We start from the raw sequence: 27,652 nt of genomic DNA on the forward strand, positions 1-27,652 counted from the left end.
TCTAACCCTAATAAACAGAACACTACATTGCACAGTGTCAGTAAGTAGGCATAGGTGTAGACCCCTTTATCCCACTTTCATTCTAGGATACTTGGTTTGGGGTGGCACTATATGTGGCGGACCACTGGCAAGGATTTGCAAACAGAGTGGAAGTGAGTGGTGAGAGGGTGTAGAACAGACCTAGTCAACTTGCAACTTGCTAGTGAGCCTTCTAACAGCCTCATTCCTGCTCTTTGATAATTTTGTTACTAGGGTAATTAGCCTATTCATTACTCAGCTCGGTTGCTAAGCACAAAAATGCTCTTATCTAATAAAAAAAAGGTTTTAAACCAGCTTGTTAAAGCAGAGGGATTTATGCGAATCAAACTGACAGCCTCCTTCTAAGATTAAAATGGTGCATTTTCCGCTCTACTTATGTATAATCTTGCCCTTCTAAAAAACAGAATAGGCCTGGTGTAAGGAGTAGTTTGACAAAGGCCCTCAATATAGAATAACTGGTAGCAGAAAACAGACCAGAAGCCGGTCAACTTCCAGCATATAAATACATTGAGACAAGGTTTCATCATATTTCCAGGCAGGTGAGGATCAGTACAAGGAGAAACACAAGCATCTTATCCCTAAAAATAACTTTTCAATCACATTTTCTAACATTCAACATGACACCTTAGCATGTTAGCTTCTTAGCATGCCATGTCATCTTAAACCTTAAAGCAGACCAGAGGCTGACAGAATTAAGTCATTAGTTTCATTGTGGTGCAAAAGTTGATTTATCATTATTTGGGGCTGATAACAAAAACCTGATTTAAAATTCCTAATTTATTCCGTGCCACTGCCCTAGAGCTTTGTGGGAATTTAATTGTCGCCGGGTTTCAAGTAAATTTAAATCGACCTCCAACGTTTTAATCATATCCTAGACAGTTGAGGTTTCGGATGTAGGTTGTTTTTTCCCTCTGGCTTGATCCAATACAGTATAAAGGGAGCTTGTGTTACTTTGGGCTTATAACAGTGATTTGGTGAGGTGTGCCTGCAGTGTTTCAAGAATGAAATCTATTTCTATTTCATATAATGCAACCCAGTGGGCATTTTACTCTCACAGCCCATAATACTCACTCTCTCGCCATCAGGACCGGGAAAGCCAAAAAGCCCAGGGAGGCCAATGTGACCCTGGAGGGATGAATAAAGGACAGAGTGGAAAAGCAGATAAGGCAAAGATAGATGGAAAAGAAAAAGAAGGTGGACAATGAGACTGGGGAGAGAGGACGGACTTTGTCAAGAACAGTTAGGTGCCAGCAACACAAGCACATGTCAAAAGATCTCTTGAGCTGTGATGCTCTGATCTGTTACAGCACCGCAGGCTGTTTGCTACAGTGGAGTGGGTCTGGATGAGCCAAGCCTTGAGGCAAGTGTATATGCCCATGGACTGCATGGTGCTGGCTTCCACGATGTAGTCCAAGGGCACATACCCTCACATCAGGGATCTCTGAAGTTCTCTCTGGTCAAACCTGCTCAGCAGAAGAGGAGAAAAAACAGCGAGAAGGCTAGAAACAGAAATTACAATTATGTTTAACAAGAGGCTAAAATGTGAATGAAACATGGTTAGGCTCATTGGCAGTTTTATGATGTTTGGTGAACTTTAACAAGAAAAGCCAAGTATGAAAAGGATCTGAAGAGAGCCACAGTTCATTGCTCATACAGTGCTTTAAATATACTCACAACACCAGCTGTCATTATCATCATGTAGTTAACAAGAGCACCTAAGTGGCGTTTATGACATTGGGTTTTTTATGCACCCACACTGGTTATGGCAATTTTTTTAGCGGGCATTTCACAGGTTGATAGAGAAAGCTAAAGTTCAAAAGCTTTACTATAGAGAAGAGTCATGCTTCTCTCCCTTGTGGCCTTCAGAGGAAGCTGAGTGAGGGTGCGCAACACAAAATACAAATAAACAGTCATTCTGAGGGTGCTTGAAACACTTTACAGTGCTAAATATACAGTATTCACTTATAAGAACGAACTTTTCACTTGCAGAGATCAAGCATATTTCCTTGAAGAGTTTACTTTTAATAAAACAAAGCAGCATCTACTCACCCTGATGCCTTTTGGTCCCATTTTCCCTACAGGCCCAGGTAAACCCTGTATGTGACAGATGACAAAACACAATGCTATAGTTACAAACGGTGGCAGAACTTCATTTGTTTCGCTGGGACAGTACTTAATTGTGAAAAACAATGTTATGATATATCTAACCAGATTAAAATTTCTCACTACGTGATGTTACGCATCAACTTCATCCAGACTTTCGCATCTTTTTAAAAATCCTAATTAGCCTCTTGGCAAGCGTCTGCTGTGTTAATACTTCAGCGGCATTCACATCAATTTCTCAGAGACGCTGCCAGCAAATCCATCGGTGCAGAAAATCTCCCCCTGCAACTGTAAAGATCAACTCTCAGCTGAGGAGAACTCCCCACAGCAAAGTGCGACGCCTTGACATAAACCGACAGCCCCAGTGATTCACAGCCCACAGATGGTAGGGGGTGCTAAAACCTAATCCATCACACACCACTAAGTGTCTATAGGGATCAGGGTTCAGACATAGTAAGTGCGCCAGAGCACAGAGGCAAACACTGAGACCGGTGCCTGAACTCTACGTTATCATAAACATTCAGGAATAGAGCGAGTAGCTGTCCGACTGTTTATGGAGTTTCAAATTTGCTTAAAGCTACGAGGAAACAGATTTTAAACGTAGAGAAACACTAATGCTCCCCAGCTGAAGCTTTAAAACTATTCCAAGAAGTGAGGTGAGAAATTACGCTCACAGTTCGGTAGGACAGAGGAAGCTTATATGTGCCCGGGGAGCTGCGGCATTAGTCACACTTTTATTACCTTTTCTTTCTCCAGAGTGGCACTTACGATGGAAACCTTTTGACATTTTATTTCCTCGCTCGACCTGGAGCGTGCGTCGTTCAAATTCCAACACAGGTGCTTCTTAACAGCTTGGAGCCGTTTGTGGCTCTTTCTGAGGCATTTTTTCCCTTCATTCAACTCTTCAATTTGGATTTACCAACACTTTAAATGCCAGTGACTAAGATTTTCTACCAGCATACAGGCACACACAGGGGTTTGGTGTTTTCCCTACAATTCACATTTGTTTTCATCATTCTGTCAGTAAGTGAAAATCATTCAAATTAGATTTATTATAAAGGCCAAATATTCAAAAATGCAGAATTCACAATAAAAGTGATATCCTACCCTCTATTTATTGTTTTATCTTTCTTTATGTGTGTGTGTGTGTGTGTGTGTGTGTGTGTGTGTGTGTGTGTGTGTGTGTGTGTGTGTGTGTGTGTGTGTGTGTGTGTGGCCCTGCTCAACCAGCACCGCAACACTAGATTTACTGCACCTGCCTGCCAGGATAGCCTTTGGCCCCAGGGCTTCCATCATCTCCCCGCTCACCCTGTGGAGTGAGAGAGACAGGAGAGAAATCAGTACTAGGGGATGGGAAGAGACTGGAAAAAAACAAAAGGAAGGAAAAAAGAACTGAGGGATGAAGTTTCTTTAATGCACACATGGTTTCTGTTGGAGCCTCACTGATTGCCTTAATAAGAAGCTAATATGGAAAGAAGATTATAAACAAAGCAGATAATAAAAAATTAAAACAAGCACTTTATTTATGTTGTAATAAACATCAACTGGTTCTATAGAAGAACTTAAATCTCATAGCTTTCCAATAAGACTTTTTGTTTAGTTAAGTAAGCGTTGCCTAAGGAAAGAGGCGCCACTGCAGACATCAGCACTCTAACTGTTCAATTAAGCCGACAGTAAGTGCTATTATAATGTGGTTGGGCCACATGCTGCAAGCACAGTGTTGCCTTATTATGTTTATCCTCATCAACAGTACAGTACAATACATGAGTCAGTCCTTCCTTGTGGTGAGACCAAACCAAATGCATCTCTCTGAGAGGAATGTTTAATTCTGCATGTATGGGAAGAATAATACAGGATTAGATAGTGAAGGCATGCAAGAAATTACAGGCTGTTCATAAAGCATACTGAAGGCTGACCACATTCATTACACACTGGCAACAGTTATGTTTCAGTTTTCCCTTGGAAAACCAGATAATTGTTGTTGTGTAAGAGATCAAAATGTTACGTATTATCATAAATGATGTGAGCAATGTTGTAAATAGCCACAAGGAAATAGTAGTCATAGCAGAAGTACTTGTAGTAATGGAAGCATTGTTGCAATACTAGATATACTGCACAGCAGGAAGGTTATTATTGCACAATAAGCCTAAAGAGGTAAAAATCATAGGAACCCTGTTGTTCTTTTTAGGTTAGATGTTCTTGTGTGTGTCTGCAGAAGGCGGTAATCCAAATGTTTTGAGCATGATAACCACGCTATTCCACTGACTTACAGTTGGCGGCAGTAGCATGCCAAAGAACATCAAAGTGTACTAGTTAAAGCCAGTGAAGAAGAATGAGAATCAGCATAAACAAGGGCTGCGTCTTCAATCCCTTCCTGGTTTACTCTTTTACTTCTTCCTGCATATCTGACATTAACTTTTTTACTTTATCCTGAGCAGTATGTTGATATTTGGACGCTTAATTATCACTGATAGCATATTTGCCAACCTTTAGTCCACATAAAAAGGGAGGAATATGAGGATAAAGTGGAGTTCTGGGTGTCCCACCACCAATAAAATTCAGATTAAAGAACTGTTTCCTGCATTCTGGTGACATTTAAAGAATAAAAAGGGACAAGATAATAACTAACAGCCTTATTTATGTCAAATAAAGCATGAACTGGAATAAATCTGTGGCATAAAGTAATATTTATCACTTTTCATTCATTTTGAGTCTGTGACACTACTGCCCCATGTTTGTCAGCCTCTAGGCGAGGATTGACACGGTGCAATCCCAGTGATTGACAGAAAAATCCAGGGCATCTGAAATTGTGTTTAAATATTCTTTCACATCTCCATCTTTATCTGTCTCTCACTCACTGAGGAGGACGAGAATCGCAGAATACATGCTTGCAGTGTCAGGTTATGAAAACTAAAAGGAGAAAAGTTTTAAACATTTTCAGAAGTCGGGAGAAATATGGGAGAATTGTGACCCCGAAGGAAACTATGAGAGGGCAATAAAAACGGGAGTCTCCAGGGACAATTGGAAGGGTTGACAAGTATGAGATGTAGAGTTTCGTATCAGTCATTTTCACATCTATAAAATCCACTGCATTGTGGAATTTTTGCGAGATGGGCTGAAAATAAACACCAGGTTTGTTATACATTCCACAGACAGTACAACTTACATGTTATTAGTTATAAGTGATAAGTTACATCATGTTAATTAGGTGAGTTTTGTGTCGCCAGTGTTCTTCACTGGATTAGAATAAATTAAAATGACTTCACTCAGAAAATAAACAGGCCCCAGAATGCATCAAAAGGGCCAATAATAAAAACTACTGACCATGTGCTTACTTTAATCATTTCCACAGAAAACAGACTGCATTGTCCTTACAGAGTGCTGTATTCAGGAAAACCTCTTTTTTTCGTTGTGACACAGCACATTCTTCTCAAAGATAGTACACAGGATTTGGGCTCAGGAAGAAGGGAGAGAAGGAAGAGAGGGAGAAGGAGGAGGAGGAGGAGGAGGAGGAGGAGGAGGAGGAGGAGGAGGAATGACCTCGGGGTGTCCAAAATATTTAGCCCACTTGTACCGCTGCCAAAAATCTCTCCTTCTTGATTCCCGCCAAGATTCCAGAACAACTCATGTCTAACGTCTCGTCTCTCGAGCTGTAATCCTCCACCACTCCCACACCTCTTTTTTAACGTCCTGATGCATCTGTGTTAATATTTTCTCTCTGTCATTCGCTCCCTTTCCCCTGTTTTGTAACTATAAATGGAGAGACATGATCAGGTCTTATGGGAACTGTTTCTGTGGACTCTTGGCTCTTCTGTTTGATGAGTAAACATACGATGACATACAGCTAACACACGCGGCGCAGCCATCAGACTGACAAACAGCATGCAGCGGATTTACTCAGCATGATAACACTTCAAAGAAGCAGAGGAGGTATTGTGTCAGAGATATCAGAGACATCGCATTTGGGTTGTTTTTCACATGCTGCTCAGAAAATGTCTTTGGTTTGCTCATGACTGTTTTGAACTCCTACGATAAAATTCAGACACTGTTGATCAAATTTTATGAAGCATGTCGCCTATCAGAGTTTACTGGAAGCATTTTCAAAGTAGCATAAATTGCAGTGTAGTGCTTTCACATGACACTTATTGGCCCAAGGGGGCGCTACAATTACAGGCATTACAATTACTGATGTGTTGATTACCGATAGACCCGAATAGGAGAAACGTTACAATTTCCTGGTGAGGATACTGAGAAATAAATAGTACAAATTGTATGTTATAAGAAAAGAAAATGTATGATATAAGTCAAACAGTAAACATAAAGTACTCACAGGTTCACCTGGGAGACCAGAAGGACCGGGATGACCTTTTTGTCCCTGTTTAGAGGGAAACAATAAGTTAGTCAAAGTCAAAATACTATGGCACCATATCTTCTTTAAATTCTGATCACAAAGTCGCAGGAAGTACAATGCTTAATGATGCGCTTCAGAGAAGAGATTATGTTGGTCATGTGTAAAGAAAATAATAAGTAAATGGTAAAATTAATGAAATATTTGTTGTTTGGAAGTTCATCACCTTGTATTTAAGAGCATCTCCATCAACACCGCAGGGGCTGAAATTATCGCGAACGAGTTTCAAAAGGGGACTTGACTTTGTTTCCTTATAAAATGTTCAATAAAAAACCCAGAGGGTTCAGCTTAAAAGGGTTCACAGCATACACAAACTTAATAGCAGTGAAACTAATGGACCACTTATGAGCAACATTGGCTGGTTAACCCTGAATAAAACACTTCTTTACAATTTATACCCAAGAACAATGCAGTTTTTTTTATTTATTATTTCAGCACAGCTGCTCGGCCATGAGTTTGTCTAATCGTCGCCACCACGGCAGCCTGACAAAATTATCTAGAACAATCGTGTGTTCATTAAACCAGTAAACCAATTAGACAGGGACAAGTGAAACCCAAAAGGGTAATTAATGGTCACCTCAAAGCCCTGTGGTCTTAAATGAGCGTGCCAGCTGGTTACAAAATGTATTCATCTTTTCATAAAGCCTACAGAAGTGCAGATAGAGTCATGTGTAGTCATGTTAGAAGGAAGAAGAACACGTCTACTCCCTCAAGTGTAAAGTCATTAGCCACCAGCTGTGCTGGTTGACAGCCGAACAAGTAAACCATGGCGCCCGGCGGCTGATGTAAAAAGAAAATGTATCAGTGTAAACAAACAAGTCACCATCAAGAGAGCCGTACCAAGTACTCTCAAGCCTACAGCCAGAGTGTATACACAAGGATCAAAATCTCCTTCTGCAAACGTCCTGTGAGAGATTTGGTAGTATTGACGTAAAGCAGAGCTCAACTTTAAAGGTTACTTCATTGAGTTTATACAAGCCTGGGGATGATGATGTGGAATGGGAAGATTTTAGCATTGGGCTCATTACAAGACTGTGATTGGCCAAATTTTGTGATGTTCAGGTTAGATTGGATTGATTCATGTGAACAGAAATTAGGATGAATTGTATGTTTATACTTCTTTTTAATCCCTTTTATTATCCACTGGCTGAGAGTTGGTTGAGAATATTGATATTCTCATGTTTGTCTAATATACATGAAGCTACAGCCAGGAGAAACTCAGCTTAGCACAAAAGACTTAAAATCAGAGGAAGACAGCTAGCTTCGCTCTTTACAAAGTTTAATATCCCCTGGTATCTGGTTTCAAGCCTTTACTTTAACCTGTGCTAACTGTCTGCCTGGCTGTAGCTTCACATTTACCATTGTGAGAACAGTATTGATTTAACTCACTGTGAATGAGCACATTTCCCAAAATGTTGAATGTTCTTCCAAACAGGGGCTTGTTAAACTGTAACACCTCAAACTGTGTTGAAATACCACGTGCCATATACAGTCCAGTCTGTATCTGCTTCTTTCAGCACATTACATAATCAAGCTGATCTGGTGCTATCAATCAATAAAAGTACAAAACCTTGTATTGATCGGAATTTAAAATGAGGTGTGTGGTTGGCAAAATCATTTGTCTGCACAACATGAGGTAACCAGACAAGTGCACAGAGAGGGCATGTGAGTGGGGAACAGGGAAAGCAGGGCAGTGCGTATCCATGAGAGTAGTGGAATGAAGGGGAGACAATATCCAGGTTATCATGTAAAATATTGATTCAAAGTGAAAATACCAACAAAATACCACCACTAACTGCCACCTATGTAGCAGCTGCTGGTCACTAACAGCTCCAACCGGCCGGTTAAGAAGATCAGAGTCAGCAGTCGATGGCGGTATAATAAAGAACAGTCAACAGAAAAAGTTTTTCAAAACTTGTGAATTATTGCAACCACAAGAGGTTCTTGAGCATAGGCTCATAAATGTCCACAAAAAATATTAGGCCAATGGGTCCAGTAATATACTCCAGACAGATACACACATGTGGTCATAAACATACACTAATCAAACACAAGTTCCCCTCCACTCTCATGGCCTGCAAAGATAATGACTATAGCCTGAGTGATACATCGGTTTGCCAATATTGTGGGCCAATATTAGCCTGTCACAGATCGATTAGTACCTGCATATATGCTGTTGATATAGTTCAATAGTTTGAAAGAAGTAGTTCTTTAACAATAGTTAACGTTTATTGTTAAACTGTAAAATATACTATTTCCATTACATATTTGTGTGTGTCCATCTGCTGATACATCAATATTGAAAGTTTTTACTCCCTAATAATGGTATTGGCCCAAAACGGACTTAATGGTCGGGCTCTAATAATGATGGATCCCCTGGTGGGTCAGGCAGGGTTGAGAGGCTGAGGCTGAATCACACTGACATGCAAAAAGCTGTTAAGCAAAAATATGCTGGCAGGCTGACATGCCATGTTGATAAAAGGGGCAATACTGGTCCTGTGTATCATCTTAACTCAGAAACACAGTTGTACTGATTAATTACAACATTTCTGAAAACATCACAGCTAGGTATGTTCTACTACTGAATGGCCCTCTGTAGAACACATCTGTCTTCACAGAATTAAGTAACAGAGCCTTAAAACAATCATGAGTTGATCTTTTTGAAATGACCAAAGCTTGTCCATGAGTCCAATAAAAACTCAGTACAAAGAAACAAAGAAACAAGACACACTTTGAAAGTCGACTATTTTTAAGATTAAAATTTTCTGTCACGTCTCCTGCAGCTTTAGGAGAAGTGAAGCCAGATGCTCGACCACTGGCCTCCGTGATTTAATCAGACGCTGTCACACTTTAGTTCTGTCAAACTCCTTATTGATGATTATTTGCCTGTTACTGCCAGGCAGCAATATGCTTCGAGTTGGACATATCTGACAGGGTTTTTGGGAGTAGATGAGTCTCCTGCTGGAGCCAAAGCAATGCAGCCGAGAAAAAGACAAAAGAATGTGTCTGGGCCTTCCAGCAAGTCCAATACAGCTGAGTACAGTAAAAGACGAGAAAGGAAATCTGTCCCTGAAGTGTGCACGTGTGTGCATGTCTAACTGCATGTGCATCATATATGGCCTTAAAAAAAAACTGGACAGCATTCACAGCTCTATAAATCCATTGTGAGACAGAAAGATGGCAACGGATCACATTCAACATTAGTTCTCCCTTTATATGAAGAGCAAACCGATCTAATTAGTGCAACACACACCAGAGCAACCCGGCAGCCAACAGAGGCAGCAGTGTCTTTACTGCTTACAGAATAAGGCCTGGCAGGCCTCACAATTCTTTCTTAGACAAATCAGACTCGGCAAACAAAAGGTATAAGAGTGTTTTTATACAAAGCCGAGGAGCAGGAAGGGAAAATCTTGAAGGCTGCATAGCTAATAAAAATCTGAATGCAATTCCAGCGTGTACTAAAAGGCACACTGGTCCAGTGCTGGTAATACTCGTCGCTGTGTTTCAGTTTGACATAAACACACACACACACGCGCACACACACACACACACACACACACACACAGTCTCCTCTTACTTTACAGTGCAGACCGCTGACTGACTCCCAGGCAACCTCCCCATTACAACTTTACACATTTCCCACAGTGAGGAAGGCTTTTTCTGGCAGCGGGCCAAGGACTGAGCACAAAACTCAGCAAAAAGGGTCCATAAAGCAGCGGCAGGTCATAGTTTTACTGGCTGCTCGGACAAGAGCACAGAAGAGAACAAACCCCAAGCCTCATCTATAGCAGATGATGGAATTTCAGTGTAATTTGAATACAGTGCCCTGTAAGGACTTTTGGGCTTCCAGTGCCAGAGTATGATCGAGAAAAATAAGAGAACAGCTAAGAACAGCTGCAAGCAATGAGGTGTCTGGTGGTTTTCAACATAGCCAAGCTAATTGCCTCGTCTTTATTAGCTGGACACAAACACATTTAAATACTTTGTTTGGCTGTCAGCAGTTCCTTGTGGGGAAGCGAATGTGTTCAAGGTTAACACAGACCTGATCAGTGGAAGCAGATCTCACCTGAACTGATCATCAAAGCAGGAAAAGGGGGATCTGTTACAATCGCTTCACCTCTGCCAGGATGCTGGTCCACGCCCAGCAGAGATCCATAATTGCCATAAATCAGGACGACGACGATGAGCTTTTTCCCATGACTCCCCGTTCCATGACTCACAAGGCGAGAAGAGGTTTTTCTTGTTTCGTGCTGGAGTCCTCACCACTACTACACTGAATAGAGGAACCTTGAGCACACCAGATGGTCTTTCACAGTCAGCGCTGTCCGATTGCATAACGGATGTTCTAGCTCTTGCCAAGGCATTATTGCGCTCATACTATTATGTCCCAAATGAGGACAGAGGTGTGTGTATGTGTGTGCAAGTTAGAGGGAAAAAGTTGCTTACAAAAGGTTTTCTTCTATTGTGTGGCAGTCGTTTTCTAATTAGCACTCTACCACTGTTCAAAACCTGACCTTACTTTTACCTCAAATGTAGTGATGTACAGTTTTTGTTTCTTTCTATCTTCACCAAATTACAATTCTCACGACAGACCACAGAAGGAGAAGTGTGATGATAAACTGCTGAGCACAGACTAAAAGAAGCCCTGTCTGGGGATTTTTTTTTCCACAAGCTTTAATGACTTTGTTTTTCTAAACAGATGTTACTGCAACACTCAGACTGTCAGGTAACTCAGCACTTATTCCCTTTCCAAAGTTTCCTCTTTTCATTCTCATGTCATACAGAATGAAATGCACATTTATTTGAACGATCATCAGAATTACATTACTGATATAAATCCTAGAGATTCCCTGCCACAAAGTAAGTAGGGTGGGTCCCCCTGCTTGAAAAGATAATAAATTAATTTCATGCATGTGGGTTTCAGTGCAGAGCTTTTGTGTCCCCACAATGTAATTGCTGTATCCACGGGTTTTCCCACTTGCAAACACGATGAATCCAGGGGGAAATGATGAATTTGTAAATTTTAGCATGCAAATTAACTGCACATTGTTTACCTCTCCTGTGGTGGGAGGTAACTTTTAGCAAACATGGAAGGTTTTGTGAGGTCTGCTGTTTATAAGAATCAGCCATCGCTACAGATAGCTAGCAACCATTTAACCAGACTCCTGCTGTTGATTAGGGGAGTGAAACTACAAAGAGTGTGAAACATATCTCTTCCACTGGCTCCGTTTTTTAACAGAATGTGTTCAATATTTGTCAGCAGCACATTCAACATCATTAATGGATACATTTGATGAGATTCTCCATACTGGTTACAAATCCAATTAAAAAATAAAACCAAGTGATGATCCTAAAAAGTATATCCATACAATTAAAGCCTGACTTTGTTATTCTTCTAAGACAACTCTCTCTTTTGTTGACCAAAAACCATCCACATTATCTCAAATCTCATAATACTTTGCATCATTATGGACATGAATTCTAGTTATTCCTCACTGATGCCGGATCTTCAGGTCATTCTCCTGTCAAATTGGGTTCCCACATCATTCATTTCCCAAAGCTCTTCTAAAATGGAAGATATCTGCAGCACACTTATAATGTTTGCAGACCAGTTCAGTGACAGGAATGAGCAGACATCACTGCCGTAGCTCACACATGATTATACAGAGCTAGGTAAGCTTGGATAACATAAACAAGCTTTGTAATAGGCAACATGATTCTGCATTAAGATAAGCATGGGCACTGCTCATTTTGACTCCCACCACCATCAGCTGAGCAATTTTACGATTCCTATCTTCAGTGAAACCAATGGGTTTGGGTGTTAGGACAGAGTAGGGAAGTATTGAGCGATAGACTATCCCAATCCTCAAGGTCTTTTCATTGGATTGGTGACAATAACAAAAAAATATATATGTTATTCTTCAGTGTAAGCAGGTTTCATGGTTTGATATACTAAATAGTATATGCAAATTGGAGTTACCAAAATAGAAAATATCCATATGTAAACACACAAAAATCCAATGCAAAAATACTGTCTCAAAACACACAAAGTCAGTTGCAGTGTACTAAGCCATCTGTACACTCTGCATAGTAGGAAATCCAACGAGCTCTGGCCCACTTGAGATTTGTAATTACTGTGAGCGGGATAGCAGACTTTGGGGAAAGGCCAAGGATAAAATGCACAAGGCCATGAAGAAAGCACACTGCTGCTAACCATCACTCTCTGTCAGGACAACCCAGCTCAGCAGCATGTAAAAAAGCCAAATAATGTCAATTGACAATATTCAGAGCAGAACATGATCACAAAAACCACATTCATAACTTGTCCTACTTTTAAGAAGAACAGCTCTCCAGAGAGTCAATGACATAACATGCATTTGGAGGAAGTGCTTAAAACTTATGTTTAACACAGGAAACTTCAGCTCTCCTCAAATGCCTTCATCGTTTTGGAGGCCTGTGATACCGATGATGTAACAGCCCAGATATTCAAGCCTTTTGGTGCTTCAACTCACATGGGAGACAGAACACAGGTGTGCTCCTTGACGCCTGCATTGTGTGAGGCTGCTTTCCAAACAAGAGCTCAAACATCATGTTTGGCTCGAGCCTCTAAACACTGCAATTTCACAGATTTTCTCCTCAAAGAGCGGCCAGGGGCGAGAGTTTATGTTTGATTTAGTGATCCTCTTTATATCCTCCTCTATATATATATATAACTCTACTCTTCCATTCACTCTCTCAATGAAGGTGTCAGATTTACATCTGAAAACATTTGAAGAATGGAATAAAAGAGCAGACACACACATGCACAACATGAATGTTCAGACAAATGGGCCAGGGCCAGTGATATCTGATGAATATCAGTTGCTTCTTTGTATGACTGGGGAATAAGGTTGTGGTGAGACCAGCATTTTAAAATTCAATACAATACTACTACTACTATTACTACTACTACTACTACTTCAAAAAACTCTTTTGATACCAAAGGAAAAAGAAAAAAGAATTCTTGGCGTACAAAATAGAATTTTTTTCTTCTTTCTATTGAAATTAACAACCTGCACACAGTGCTGGTAGATTAAAGGTTGCTGATGTACCAATGTAGATCTGTTTCATAATAGCTTATAGATTCATCTGTTAATGCTATATCATATTGGGATATTGGAATGTTTTTAACACTTGGTATTATATCCTTATTACTATTGATTCTTTTTGATCACTTCAGTGGGAAAAAACAAATTATTCTTAGACGCATCGCAATTGTCTCTTTGAAGATTATGTCTCAGTGTAGAAGTGTTAATAATTAGACATTTAAAACCAAGCTCGTGGCTTTATGATAGCCTGTAACAACTTTGGAAGACCAGGCTATAAGTACCTTATGGCTGAACAGACTGTATGGTGAATCCTAATGTACAAAAACGTGTGACATGATTATGTTCTAAGCCAGGCTACTTTTTCAGTTTAAGTGAAGATGGCTAACCATGAGCAAAGATAACTGAAGTAAATTCTTCTGTGTATTTTGATTCTGGGTCATTACAAATACACTGTTTTATAACTAACAAGTTGTCATAGAGTGAGAAAAAATAAATGGCCCTCTGAATCAGAATCTAATCATACCCCTACTTCCAATGCAAACAAACATTTTTGAGTTTGTGAGACAAAACGGATTTTCTACCTTTCGTCCATCTTGGCCGGGTCGTCCAGGGGGGCCAATGACACCAGGCTCTCCCTAAAAAAAATCGGGTCAGTATGGCAACATAAATTGCATTAATGTCCACTAACAATCAAGTAGCTCTATGAAAGACAAATTGACAACTTGCATACCTTCTGTCCTTTTGGGGCATGACCAGGGGACAGTCCATGATCTCCTTTTTGTCCCTAGAACATACAAAAAGAAAACATTAACTTTTTAATACTTTTAAGAGGCACTTACAACCCCTCTCACTTTGACACGGGCACAAGATGTGTCATGTTCCACACCAACATTCACTGCATATTTCCTGCGTTGCCAAAGGATTCCAGTCCACAAGGTGCAGAGGAGTTTGCCGTTTGCATTTACACTATCAAAGAGTAATGAGTTCATACTACTTATTGGTGAGTGGAGCGGTTGTATTTACACAAGCTTGCAGTCCATTTATGCCCTCCGGTGACTCGGTTTACACCAAGCCAGCAAGAAGTGACGGAGAGTGTTCATGTACATTCTTCTCCCTTTTCAGGCAGTGGGAATCGTGTCAGTGCTTTCTGGGTCAGCATTCAACATCTAATGGCACCGGTGAAAGAGCAGCCCAGTTATCTACCCAAATATATTGTCCGAGGTTCATGGAGGAATAGATGAATTCCTGCATTAGTGCTCGTCATAAAAAGTAACCACAACTAGGACAAAATCCCTCAGCACTGAGTCAGTTGGACTAAAATCAAAGGCTGTTATCAGCTGATCCCAAGAAAGACAGATTCCAAGACACATTTCTTATTGAACAAATAAAGTTTTGGACTTGGGGAGAAGTTAAATATTGTGACTCACTTTATGTCATCCTGGTGCCAGCACTACTATTTTAAAAAGCACAAAGGTTAGCTTTTTTCTGACCTCTCAGTGCAAAAGACAACAGTTCGGTCAACTGTGGACAAAAGTTCACTGCTTCAGAAGGGTATGTTTTATTCTACTGGTGAATGGAGTTCAGTATAGTATAGTATAGTATAGTATAGTATAGTATAGTATAGTATAGTATAGTACTTCCTCATCTACACAATATCAGCCCATTAAATCTACATGTTCATGTCAGCTACAACTTGGCAGTGGAAAGTTTTTGTGGGAATTTTCTCCAGACTGATTTCATAGCCAAGCCAGGAGTGCAGCTCCAGCCAAGAGCTACATACATACATGAACACTGTGTCTTTTCACTGTCTAAGATGTTTTCACTTGAACTACATCCTCTGAAGAGTTTAAAGTTGGAGGAGATAATTTCTCCTGAAAGCTCAACGCCCTAATAAGCATGTGTACCTCCCATGTATTTTACTTCTTCATTCATTTCATTTTATGGCTGATGGTAGCCTGCTAACAGCAGTAGGTAAATAGATCATCATCTTGTCTCAGTTTGTCATCATAAAATCCAGATGAGGTGACATATTCAAAACAAAATTCAGCTAACACACAGCATGTATTCATCCGGCTTGTTCATTTTTCTTAAATGCTGTCTTTTTGAGGTTTGTGTGCAAATGGGTCAAAGTGAGCTGGGCCAGGTTTGGTTCAACTCCAGCATCACATATGTATGGTATAAGAGTTTTTCCATGGTTGAAGCAGGCCAACGCATGGTATCAATTATGTTTCCTTTTTTTATGTTCAAAGACTGTGCAGAAAATGCTGAAATCGAATGCATTTGTATGGATTACATACGGCCTTGAAATATAAGCAATTTTCTATTTTATTCCAGCAAAGTTTAACATACAGACTCCTTTATCAGAAGGACATATTATGGAGCTAACCGAACCCCTCTGTTGACAATTCAAATCAGCTGGAAAGCAGACCAATGTCAAGTACTTGCAAATGAGTGAGTCAAAAAGTCTTAAAACTGCTGTTCTCTCCTGAGGGAAAACAAATGGCTTTTTAAGAGACTGTTGTACTGTGAGACCAAGAGGATCTGACCTCAGACATGCAAACTAAGTGAAATCTCAAACAAACATTGGATATCGAAGGATGAACCACAATAAACACTTGTTCTTTTAATTTGCATTGTTGTTGACATGCCCTCGTACGTCAGTTACTTATGAACCATTAAAGACTGTTTAGGCTCTATGAACCATACAGCTTAATCATGAAATGTATTTCATTTGCATCATCGTTTTGTACTTCTTGGAATGACTTGCATTATCAAGAGGTTGCTCCCATGCCTACATATTAGCTTTGTGGATCCTACATTGTGTTCAGACAGATTAAGTTGAAACTTAAAAAGGTCCTATTTCATGAATAATTTTCTGACCATATGCAGTCCGGCGTAAGGGCTAAAAAACGGCTTAATTTTATGCAAAATAACGGAACCGATGTGGGTTTAGAGAGTTAGTAGCATGCAGGTAGTTAGTGGGGGCCCCAGATAGCCAGTTAGCTCAGGGTCACAGGGTGGTGACTCTTTTCTGTTTCACAGCGATGTAAAAGAGTTGAGAACACGTAACAATTTGGTGCAGGTTATGCCTTCTACATTACACGTGACAATATTTCAGTACGAAGCTCAGTTCTGATGCCCTCTCACCTCTGTTTATACAAATTCACTTTAATAACACTTTAAATAAAAAGCCCTCGAACATTTCAACAGATAGAAATCTTAAATTTCTTAGTACAGCTTTTTTGTAAAAGTTTTGTAGGAGCTTCCTATACACACTTGAAATGTAAAAAAAGTCAACTCTGTGTACACCAACAATGTTTGTAATGCTCGTGTTCATGTGTAGAGACCCTGGTGATACTACGAGCAAAGTTTCATGTTGTTTCAAGCCTTCTTAGTGTTTTGAAAATAGAGATTTTGAAGCTATCACTAATTCGCCCCAAGCACTCCCATTTACAATGAGTTTACAGTGAGAAAATTAAAATACGGTAAATCTTGAAAGTGCCTCTTTCGTCGTAATTATGCATTTACATGAAGGTTTGACTCATATACATTCACAAAAAAAGCCTAGGTTGCATTTTGGTGAGAGTTTCACTTTAACTAGAAATACTGCCTCACGGTGTACAGATCTATGGACAGACCAACCAAAAACATAATGCCTCAGAGTCCTGACTCAGTGTTGGGTTCTTGATCTAAACAAACCACTTTGGAATCAGAAAAGGCAGCTGTTATTCTGTAATTTTCTTACTGAACAAATCCAATAAAAAGACCAAATACAAACAGTGTGGTATTCAGTCTCTCGATAATTTCAGACTTCCTACTCAGTCTTTGGTTCTCAGCTGAAGACATTAATCCTTAAAAACAGGTCAGAAATAAACAGTTTTGTTGTTGAAGTAATTTTCTAAAACAGCTGACACTGTAGTTTAAATAACAAAATAGCTGAAACAGAAGTATTGTGTATTTGTTCGTGAATACTGTCAACCGCAGTTGGTAGGTTTTTTCCATGGGATTTTTTTATGACTTAAAAAGATATTGATATATGGAAATATAGTTGCCTTCTTCTGTTGGTCTATGTATAACATTTATTTGGCTGGTGGTATGTGGAATCATGGATTGTGCTTTTAAAACCTAACAAAATTAAAAAATCATTATAGTCTGGCCAGGATACTCTCACTCTGAGAGAAATCTGACATAAAAGAATGTGCTGACACCGTACCTTCACTCCAGGAGATCCAGGGCGACCAGGGTTTCCATGTGGGCCGGGAGGACCCTGAAAACAGAGACACACATGATTAAAGACGACACCGAGTAAAGGTGATCATCAGGGTCAAAGAACAGGCCTCCATTACAGCAGAGAAGTGGGGGTTGTTGAGTACTATATGTTAGGTCTCCACAGATGTACTCACACATTGTTCCCTTTGCACTGTTTGTGTTACGAGACAGGTCAGCGGTGCCCAGAGGTCCGTGTTTATGTATAGGTGCTCTGAGAGACGTACTGTGTCTCCTTGCCTGTCTTGCCTGCCTGTCCAAGTCATGACATATGGATGTGATTTTCCTCATCCCTACACTTTTCCACTGGTTTCTGGGGTCCCACAAAGTGAAGGCCACTCATCCATCACACCATCTGTGCCAAATGTTTTATCAAAATGGATTATCTCCTGCAAGTCAGGCAAAACAGGAGCAGAGAATGAGGAGACAAAACCAATTTTTTTTTGGGTGCAAGAGACTATAAATTCAAGTGAGTTGCAAAGAGGGATTGTTTGGAAAAATGAAGCCACAACTTCCCGAGGCATCCAAGTGAGCAGCTCAACTGCGCACTTGGGTCAAAATGCTGAGCACGGAAAATCTCCCCCAGCAAAAACTGAAAGCACTGAAACATGTTCAGATGGCCCGAAGAGGAAGCTACTGTATCTTCAGCCCCTTCTTTGACTTGTTCAGACTTTCCATGGGCTGTGAGACCTTTTCCCCTGAGCTGGAGGTGAGAGTGAGGGATAGGATTACTCTGAGTTAAACAGACGGAGGAGGCCAAAAGGTGTAAGTGTACAGTTGGATGATCCAACTCGTGTCTGTTATTTATCTGCACTCCATTAACAGACTGTGGAGAGGAGTCTAGGCAGCTCCCCTCCTCTCAAACTGGCCAGAGCTCTCTCCTCGCAGGCGCTCACTGCCGGGCATATGGAGACACTTAACAGAAGCTCATCTACAGATTTCCTCCTCCTCTATTCGCAGCATTCCCCCTTTCGCTCACTCGATATTAAAACGTATGGAAGTCATTATCTCCAGATAGGAAGCAAAGGGAGGAGGAGACATTGAAAAAAGGGAGGTCGGGACAGAACATTACAAATTGCAAGCTTGCAGTACACAAGGTGAGGAGGCACGGCGCTGATTATGAGGTGGGCGGATGTTATCCCGATGGAGACAAGCATAATGGGGAGAATGAGTCACTTTGTCCATCTATCTTTGCGTGGGTGAGAAGAGGAATGAAGTACCTCCTTGCTTAATTATTGAAAAGAGTTCCTGACAAAGAACCAATTAGAGACCACCAACACAAACATACACATGATGGCTAATGTAAACTCAGGTCAGCACATACACAAAAACACACACACACACGCACTCACCAGAGGCCTACAGATGAAGGGCACCTGTATGCCAGAGCTGTGACCAGGTTTACGATGTGGGCCAATGACTTTTACAGGTGTGACAGGTGGAGTACTACTGTTTTTATTGGCCATTAACTTTGAACAGACCCACTAACACCTTTACTGGACTGAACAGAAAGAAAAGACTATGTTTTTATGCCTGATGATTATTCAGTATAATGTATATTAAAGGATCATAACTCTTATTTATTTTATTTTTATTTTCATTTTATTTATTCAAGAACTTTGGTGCTAACAGGTGCTAATTGCTTCCCTTAGATCCCTGATCTGGCAGAGAAACCTCGTGACCAGTAGTGCAACTAGCAACTGTTCTTGATTATCAGCCAATCAATTTTCTTTTTTTCCTTTCTTTTTTTTCAGGATGATCACACACAGACTGTTGCTACAGCTAACTCTCAGGCTACAGCTATCTCAACAAAAACTAATCAGGAATCCATAAGGGAATCCAGTAAATGAGTACATGTAAATATTTTCACGGGATTAAATGTCATTACATGCAAAGTTGTTAAGATTTAATGGCAAATCTAGAGATTTACATATGCTTACTTGCAGTATAAGTGTCAATGCTCAGGATGAATTCAGCAGTGATTATAAAATAACAGACTGCTGGCATCTTCTGTGAACTCCCTGCCACCTAACTTCAACTCTCTTGACGTGCTCTCCATTAGCCTCAGTACAAACAATAGCTGAAAATGTCAGTCTGACCAATAAAAGCCTAATCAAGCCTCTAAGAGACTCCTCACTCATGTCCACACATGTCACTCATTTCAGACTAATGTAAATTTTACATACATAAATCAGTTTAGTTTTCTGCACTGGCAAAAACAGAGCTTCCACTGTTCGAGTCTCCATTGACTCCTTTTTTCATGTTGTAATGGCAACGAACCATTCTTTAAGGAATTATGCAAATGCTTTCAATTTCACAGACACCAAGCGTCACATACTGACTGCACACTGGCAGGTCCATTTCTCTGCACAAAGCCCTCTTTGATCCACTCTCAAGCCTACCCCTCAGGGCCGGGTGAACTCTAGTGATCAGCCGGGCTCGTGGCTGTGTCGAGGAACGTGGACGCTCTCACGTGTGAGAGATGCTGCTTAGAGGTCACAGCAGTGAGACTGCCCGGTCAGACATGACACCTTACTGTCAGAGAGGTAAAGCCTTATTGGTGCGCTCTCATCCCAACCAGTGTGAGCTGGTGGGATGTTTAAGGATACCGACACAGGTCGCACTGTGACTATATCTGACTTAAAAGGCCAAAGTCAAACAATATAAGGGCCTTCCAAGGATTAAATTTGCTCAATACAAATCAGACAAACCTGAGAAGAACGACTTAATCGCACATGTCCTAAATTTCCTTTTCCTTTTTAATTTCACCAAATCTTGTCATACTTATCATACTGTCCTTTTACTGTATTTTTTTTTTTATTTTTAAACAAAACTTGATTAATCTAGACATACACAAGTTTCTACATGAGTTATTTGAAATGCTGATGAAAATTGGGGCGAAATGATACAATAAATTTTGTTTAGTCTTAATAAATTCACAAAATGAAGAGACATTGCAAAATGTCTATACAGTAAATGTCTTTCATACAAAACTTTATCCAAAGTTTTAATACATCACATTTAATAAAATGGGCATGAACTATAAACAGCTGTTTAAATATGGGAGATGCGCTTCCTATACTCTCTGCATAAGTACAGAACATATAAAATCTTCCGTCACAATTAATGTCACTTTTATTCCTAAAGTTTGTTCAAGTTTTACCAAGACCAGCGTCCACGTTAGAGCTTTCTGTAGATCATGTGTGTAGCTGTGATGTATTTCTTTCTAATCACGTGAACTATCCAGGAAAACTCACTGTTAGTTCAAGAAAACAATTAGTAAAATCCTGAACTGCACCCTCCAGTTCGTTTTTTTTTGCTCTGGGTCAGTGTGGCCTGCAGTTGGGTCTCAAGAGCCTGATGATGAATGAACTCTATAGAGGTTGGTGTACCACTGGATAGAGCCGCTGAGCTCCAGACAGGGTCTTAAATGCCTTTAATAAGATGGGGACAAAGCCCTCTTTCTTCCTTGTTTAAAGAGATTGGGTTCCCATACAGCCCACCCCTCTGAGGCCTGACCGCAGGGCACAGTCTCACGGGCTGCGGCAGGTAGCTCATATGCACACTCCTCAGTAGCACAAGTACACTGCAGGAGTGCTCTTCAGCGGCCCTCTGCAAAAGAGCAACCAAAAGGGGAATGGTTTTTTCACTGCCTTAAGTTCTGGTATATTTATTTCAGCTTAGGACTCACTGCAGTGCCAAATTCATTTTCAAATGACAGGAGGTGAAGGGGCAGTTTAAAGGCCAGCAACTACATACATAACCATCAGTTAAAGGTCTTAGATATAAATCAAAATAACAAACCATCCCTTGTGGTAAATCATCTCCCAGTGTTTTCTCTCTTCTTACATTTCTTATGAAAACACAAGCTTAAAATAACATCTGCACTCAGTCCATGTGGTTCCAGCACAAGCTCACAGTTGTAGACATTGAGCTCCGAAATGAGAGATATGGCACCAGTGGACTCAATCCAATACACTATAAGGCATTCACTGATGTTAACAAAGGATCTATGCTTAATTTAAGTAGTGTTACTGTTTATGTATGGGATGGAAAGTGCTTATTCTGTAAATATATATACACAGTCAAACAAGTTACCTTTTTTTTTTAAAGTCCATCTAATACTTACCGTATGTGCTCAATTAATTTTACATTGGCAACCCACAGATTTGCAGCTTATAGCTGTTTGCTCTCCAGCTTTACAAATGGACCTTGGCAGCGGAGAAGCACAGCTTGATCAAACCCAGAGCCAAAGCAAACTAACGTCTGGCTGAATAATGCTCCGTAATCCAAAGATGTCACTGAATGCACGATCAGAATGCTCAAAGGTCTTCCATATCATTGCACTGTTTGTGTACTCTCATTATAGTGTACATCAGACACGATTACAACATCATTCAGATGCAGTGTAAAAACATATAGAAGTTTTGGAAGGCGGACTGAAAACGGTAATGGAAAAAAGAAGAACTGTGAGAAAGAAAATAGAAATATAAAAAGATTGTCACTGGTTGGAAGACACTGACCCTTGGGCCCCTCTTTCCAGGCTTTCCTGGTAACCCTGGAAGTCCTTGAGGGCCCTGAAAAGGAAAAAACATAAAAGATGTCAGAGACAGATAAAGCAAGTCTATAAATACAAAAGAGGAAATTGTTGTGTCATTTCAAGATCATTTTGAGCAGTCTTGAACAGCACAAGAGTTTCAAGCGATCATGTAAAAGTCACTGAAGCGTGATATTCAATCAGAAAATACAGCTTTAACTTGTTTTTTCTCATTACAAATTAAGTGATGTTAGCTGAGAGCTCCAGAGCACTCAGCCAGTAAGATACTGGCAGGCATGATAAGTCTTGTTAGAGGAGCTCTGTCCCTCTGCAGCCAATATGATTTCAGCCCAAAACCACTACAGTGCATGGACTGTAAGTCTGACTCATTGTACTGGCAGGGAGGTCGGCACTGGCTCCAACTGCAGCCAATCACATTAATTATGGGCATCAGCTAGCTTTAAAACAATTTCATACATGGATTAGCAAAGCTCTGAAAGGTCAAATCTAATGAGGGGTCAATCCGAGGAACCTGAGTTTGCTTGACATGTTAGGATTTGTTACTTATTTTCCCATGGCTCCACAAGTTTAAAGAAAGAGGTAAAAGTAATAGGCCTAAAAACAGCTCGAGGCATTCCTGCTGAAATTGGGCTACTGTATTAACGTCAGATGTATAGTGCACTTTTGTCTGACTCGGACAGGACCAAAAGCTATAATTATACTCTTACAGTCGAGGGCTTTCAGCAGCCTTTAGACTCTACAGACTGTAACCATCAGGCTGTCCACACATGATAAGCAGTCACTGCTACAATCACTGCCAGTGTGGATGTCAAGGGAGTGCTAGAGTTTATGCAGTTTAAAAGCAATACATGTTGATGATTTATATACATAGGTGTGAATCATACTTTGATTTAAGATTGTTTTGTAATTACTATTGTGAATATGGAAGAAAAACATATGCACACTTTTTATCTCTGAAAACTCAGATGTGTTTCCTTTTTTTATGTAGACAGCAGCAAACAAGATTAAGGATCAAATTATCTAAATTGTGAACTCAGCAACAAGGTGTATAATCTCAGTGATAGCACTTCTGCAACGTTCTCCCAAACAAAAACATTTTTGGATGCACCAGTCATGAAGATGTTTGCTGTACCAACATGAGAGGCTTTCTTCAAGCCTAATTAAAGGATAGCTCGACCAATTTTACACATTAAAGTGTGTTTATAGGTCTTGGGCAGTACTACTGCACATGTGAAAACAGTAGTATAAAGCCTTTTGTGGCTCCAGAGGAAGCTGCAGGTATTCTGATTATTTGCCTCCAGCGATGACACTCGGTAGCTATGTTGCATTGTGGGTAACGTAAGACACAGATTTTGAAAAGGTCCACCGGTCTAGCATTACACTCCTATATCAATGTTGAACTCATTATAGAAAGTTTCAAAACAAAGGATCAAAATCTTTACAGCAAAATCAGAGATATTGTCTTTTTTATTCCATGCATGTTTTCTTCTTCCTTTTCTGAACCTGGTGCCTATATTGACCCATCCTCACTCGAGGCAATTTTTCAGATTACATGCAGCTTCCCTTGGAGCCACAAAAGGCGTTATACTTCTTTTTCACATATGCAGTCGTACTCCCCAAGAACCGTAAACACACTTCAATGTGTGAAACTGGTTGAGTTACACTTTAAAAGAGTCTCCTCCAGTATGAACTTATTAACTATGTCTGACTTTGCAGGTCATCAAGAAATGTATCTGTGGATACACAATGAACTGTAACAGTCCCTAGTCCTCCACTGAAGACCTCACTTGATTGTCTAGTCATCAATTTTGATCCTCCGTTCTTCAGAGCTTAGGCTTGTTGAAGAATTCATGAGTACTTTTGTTATCTATCAGAGCTGACATGCTGCGGTAGGCTCTGTCATATTTACTTTCAAAGACATTCCTGCTCTTGTGAGCAGTTGAAAGTTACGCCTTGTTAAACAGTCCATGGCCCACTAACGTCAACCCTAATCCCAGTGGAGAGGGATCAAAAACTCAACAAGCTCACGTGCTTCTAGTCATCACTAAAATCATTCAGATTTATAAAATAGCTTGAAAATAGTTTTGCTTCTTCATCCGACTCAGCAATCTGTTTTGACTTTCTACAAAAAAACATTTGCAAGCAATATCATGGTGAAAAGTCCTCTGGATTGTTTCTCGCTCATAAAAATGGTCTGAGTGGCTTCAGGGGCATGCAGAGCTGTGGTCTCCCTTATTGCCAATGCAGGAAAGCTTTACTTAAAAAATTCCTCTCTGTCAAACATGACCTAATACAAGACAGAGAAGCTGTTTTACAATGGAAAATGTGGGTAACCATTCTATGTTGAAAAGGGTAACAGTGCCTGACAAGACCACATAGTCAACATGAGTACAGTTTACAGTCAAACTGGTCAAAGAATAACAATATGAAATACTATGTTCATCTCTAGTCACTCTACAGTCTTAAGATGACCTTGGTTACTCTTCAGTTCTTGACACTGATGTTAGTCATGAGATTGAAATTGTTAATTAGGTCTGCAAAACTTTGGGCCTACTACAGGCACAGTTGAGTACTTTAACAGAACCATACATTTGATCAAGCTTTTTTAGGATAGTTAAGGCTAAAACAAAAAAGTCACTGGCGCTTAAAATGAGAAAAATACTACAGCTCTCAACAACGGAGATAAAGCACTGTCTTTTATTTTGTATAGAAATGTATATTCATATTATAAATGGTTAATTGTGCACAAACAATGTTATCTTTTTTGTTTTACCTTTGACGCTACTTTAAAAGCATCCGTTCTCTGAGCAGTCACACTCCACCTCAAAGGAATCTGACACCTCGCTGCCAGCCTGTTCGCTCAGGCAAACACGAACAGGCAAAGGCCAGCTATGAACCTGACTATTTCTACCAGTGCTGCTAAAAAAGATATCATACATTAATCAGCAACAGTTTGACACGGTACCACATGCAAGTATTTTATACAAACAAAACTAAGCACTGAAGCAATTCTCCATCATTAAGACTGCAGCCTTCAATTGTCAAATAAGCAAACATTACAGAGAGGCAGTGATGGTTTTGTGAATTTGGCAATGAATCAAACAAATAAGAGACACGCCAGCAGCAGCTCTGGACATCAGAGAGAGGCAAACCAACTTTAAAACAACAATCTGGACCTGAATATTGTTGTGATCCATAGGTGCATTAGGAAATTAACCAACAGCATAGAAATGTGACATCCAAGTCTTAAAATATCAACCTATTACAATTCAAATACCCTAATTCATAAGATATCCATTCATAAAATAAATACTGAAACACTAAACCATTATAAAGTTATAAGGTAAAAAATATTTCTGCAGTTTGTGCACAAAGGAGCATTTACTGTGGGTCACAGGTGTGAAAATATACTTATACGCATGTATGGGTTATAGGGGCAACAGTGTGTTATGTTTGTTTAGAACTCATATACGCACCGGCGGTCCTGGTTCTCCCTTTAGTCCAGGTGGTCCAGCCAGCAGTGAGAACTGGGTCGGTTCCAGGTCAAATGTTTGGAAGCCATCTGTTGCAGCTGGAGTGACTGGAATAAGCGAGGTGGGTTTAACATCCTGCACACTGGTCACTTTTGGCTCAGGTTTCTTTGAAGCTACTGTGCTCAACTGCTGTTTATGGGGAACGTAGGCGTTTGAAGGCAACCCCTGTGTGACAGCAGCTGTGGTGTGGAGGTTTGGCTTCATCTCGGAAGGTCTGGTGGAAGAAGGTAAATCCATACTTTTGACAAAAGGTTTCTGAGAATTATGAGTATCTCCTTGGTTTGTGTTCTTTCTGGCACTGTCGTGTGAGGTTGGTTTGGGGTTTGGTGGTGTTACACTGATGGTAAGAGATGTAGTAGCAGTCTGAGTTGGAAATTCAAATGGACTTTCCAACCCTGGGTGAACAGGTGGAGAAACAGACACAGCATCAGGTTTTGGAGCGCTCTCGGCCTGATACACAGATGTTTTGTCCAACATTGGCAAGCGGTCAACTGGAACAAGGATGGTAGTCCTGAAGCTTTCATCAGTCAAGGCCAAAGTAGGTCTCTGGGCCTTTTCTGATATCTCCGTCAATGACAGTGGAGTTATTTGAGTGACAGTAATGTTTGGGTCCATGGGAAATAGAGGTAGCAGGGGTGGAAACACGGGCCGATACGTGTCGGATTCTCTGCATTGTTTTTTAATGTAATCACAATAATTATGAGCTGCCTTAGCAGAGGGATAAATGTCAAACTGACAGATGGCACCTTCAAACGGTACCGAGTTGTGGTTCATTTTGCCCAGCAGGAATGAGCCCTCTGCGTCCAGAGCCTCCTGTCTTTTAGAATGCAAATCTGCATGTACACTTTTCTGTCCACAGGACGTGTGGAAGAACACCTGGTGGCCTTGGATATCCAAGGCCAGACTGTGCCACTGGCCATCGTGGACATCATAGTCAAAACTCACAGAGCTCCTGTGCCCCACGTGCACCAGGACCTTGCCTGGTACGAACTGCACTCCCAGCTGCACTTTCCTTTTCTTGGACAGAACTGAGAAAAGAAAAGCACTGTTGATGCGATGAACAGACAGGCTGAGGACCAGGGAGATATTGGTGGAGTTGTAGGTGGCAGGGATAACAGTGCGCAAAGGCACCTGGATACGTGCCCTCGGGGTGAGGATGAATCCAGACTTGAAGGGGATGATACCATTAGGGATGGAACGAGCGCCTGATATTGTGGACCCACCTGCCCTTCGCCCAGAAAGCCCGAGCTGCTGCAGAACATCCACATCTTAAGAAAAAAAACAGAGAGGGAAGCCAGTGACTCCTTCACATCTAGCGATATTGAACAAGAACTCAAATAACCATGATTTTTAAGGCATATTTTCCTATAACTTTAATTCAACACTTGGGTAAAAGCACACACTGCAACTGGGATTTACTGACAGGCATAAAAGGAAATCCATTACAATATGTGTCACAAGAACATGGGATATAGAAAAAGTAATTGCATAACACATTGCACTTTATATTGGCACCTAATAAGCCATTTAAAAGACAATACCAAATTAATTTGTTCGAGATCCTAATTAACAGCCTCCATGTGTGGTGCACATATAAACTGGAAAAACAATAACATAACTAAGTAATATAGGTAATATATGTGACCGCTATATTGTG

General features: G+C 40.4%; 1 protein-coding gene across 1 annotated transcript in view; it reads right to left on the reverse strand.

Moving 5' to 3' along the window:
• The window catches only part of col27a1b (collagen, type XXVII, alpha 1b), a 68,372-nt gene that overhangs the window by 33,979 nt on the left and 6,741 nt on the right, over positions 1–27,652 (reverse strand). The window contains exons 3-11 of the mRNA XM_030417956.1: positions 25,939–27,263; positions 22,428–22,481; positions 17,852–17,905; positions 14,369–14,422; positions 14,220–14,273; positions 6,473–6,517; positions 3,398–3,451; positions 2,089–2,133; positions 1,111–1,164 (exon numbers count right to left, since the gene is read on the reverse strand). Of these exons, the coding sequence (XP_030273816.1) occupies positions 1,111–1,164; positions 2,089–2,133; positions 3,398–3,451; positions 6,473–6,517; positions 14,220–14,273; positions 14,369–14,422; positions 17,852–17,905; positions 22,428–22,481; positions 25,939–27,263 (1,739 nt within the window). The remainder of the gene's footprint in view (positions 1–1,110; positions 1,165–2,088; positions 2,134–3,397; positions 3,452–6,472; positions 6,518–14,219; positions 14,274–14,368; positions 14,423–17,851; positions 17,906–22,427; positions 22,482–25,938; positions 27,264–27,652) is intronic.

This window comes from Sparus aurata, chromosome 5, assembly GCF_900880675.1.
Source record: "Sparus aurata chromosome 5, fSpaAur1.1, whole genome shotgun sequence".
Classification (NCBI taxonomy): domain Eukaryota; kingdom Metazoa; phylum Chordata; class Actinopteri; order Spariformes; family Sparidae; genus Sparus; species Sparus aurata.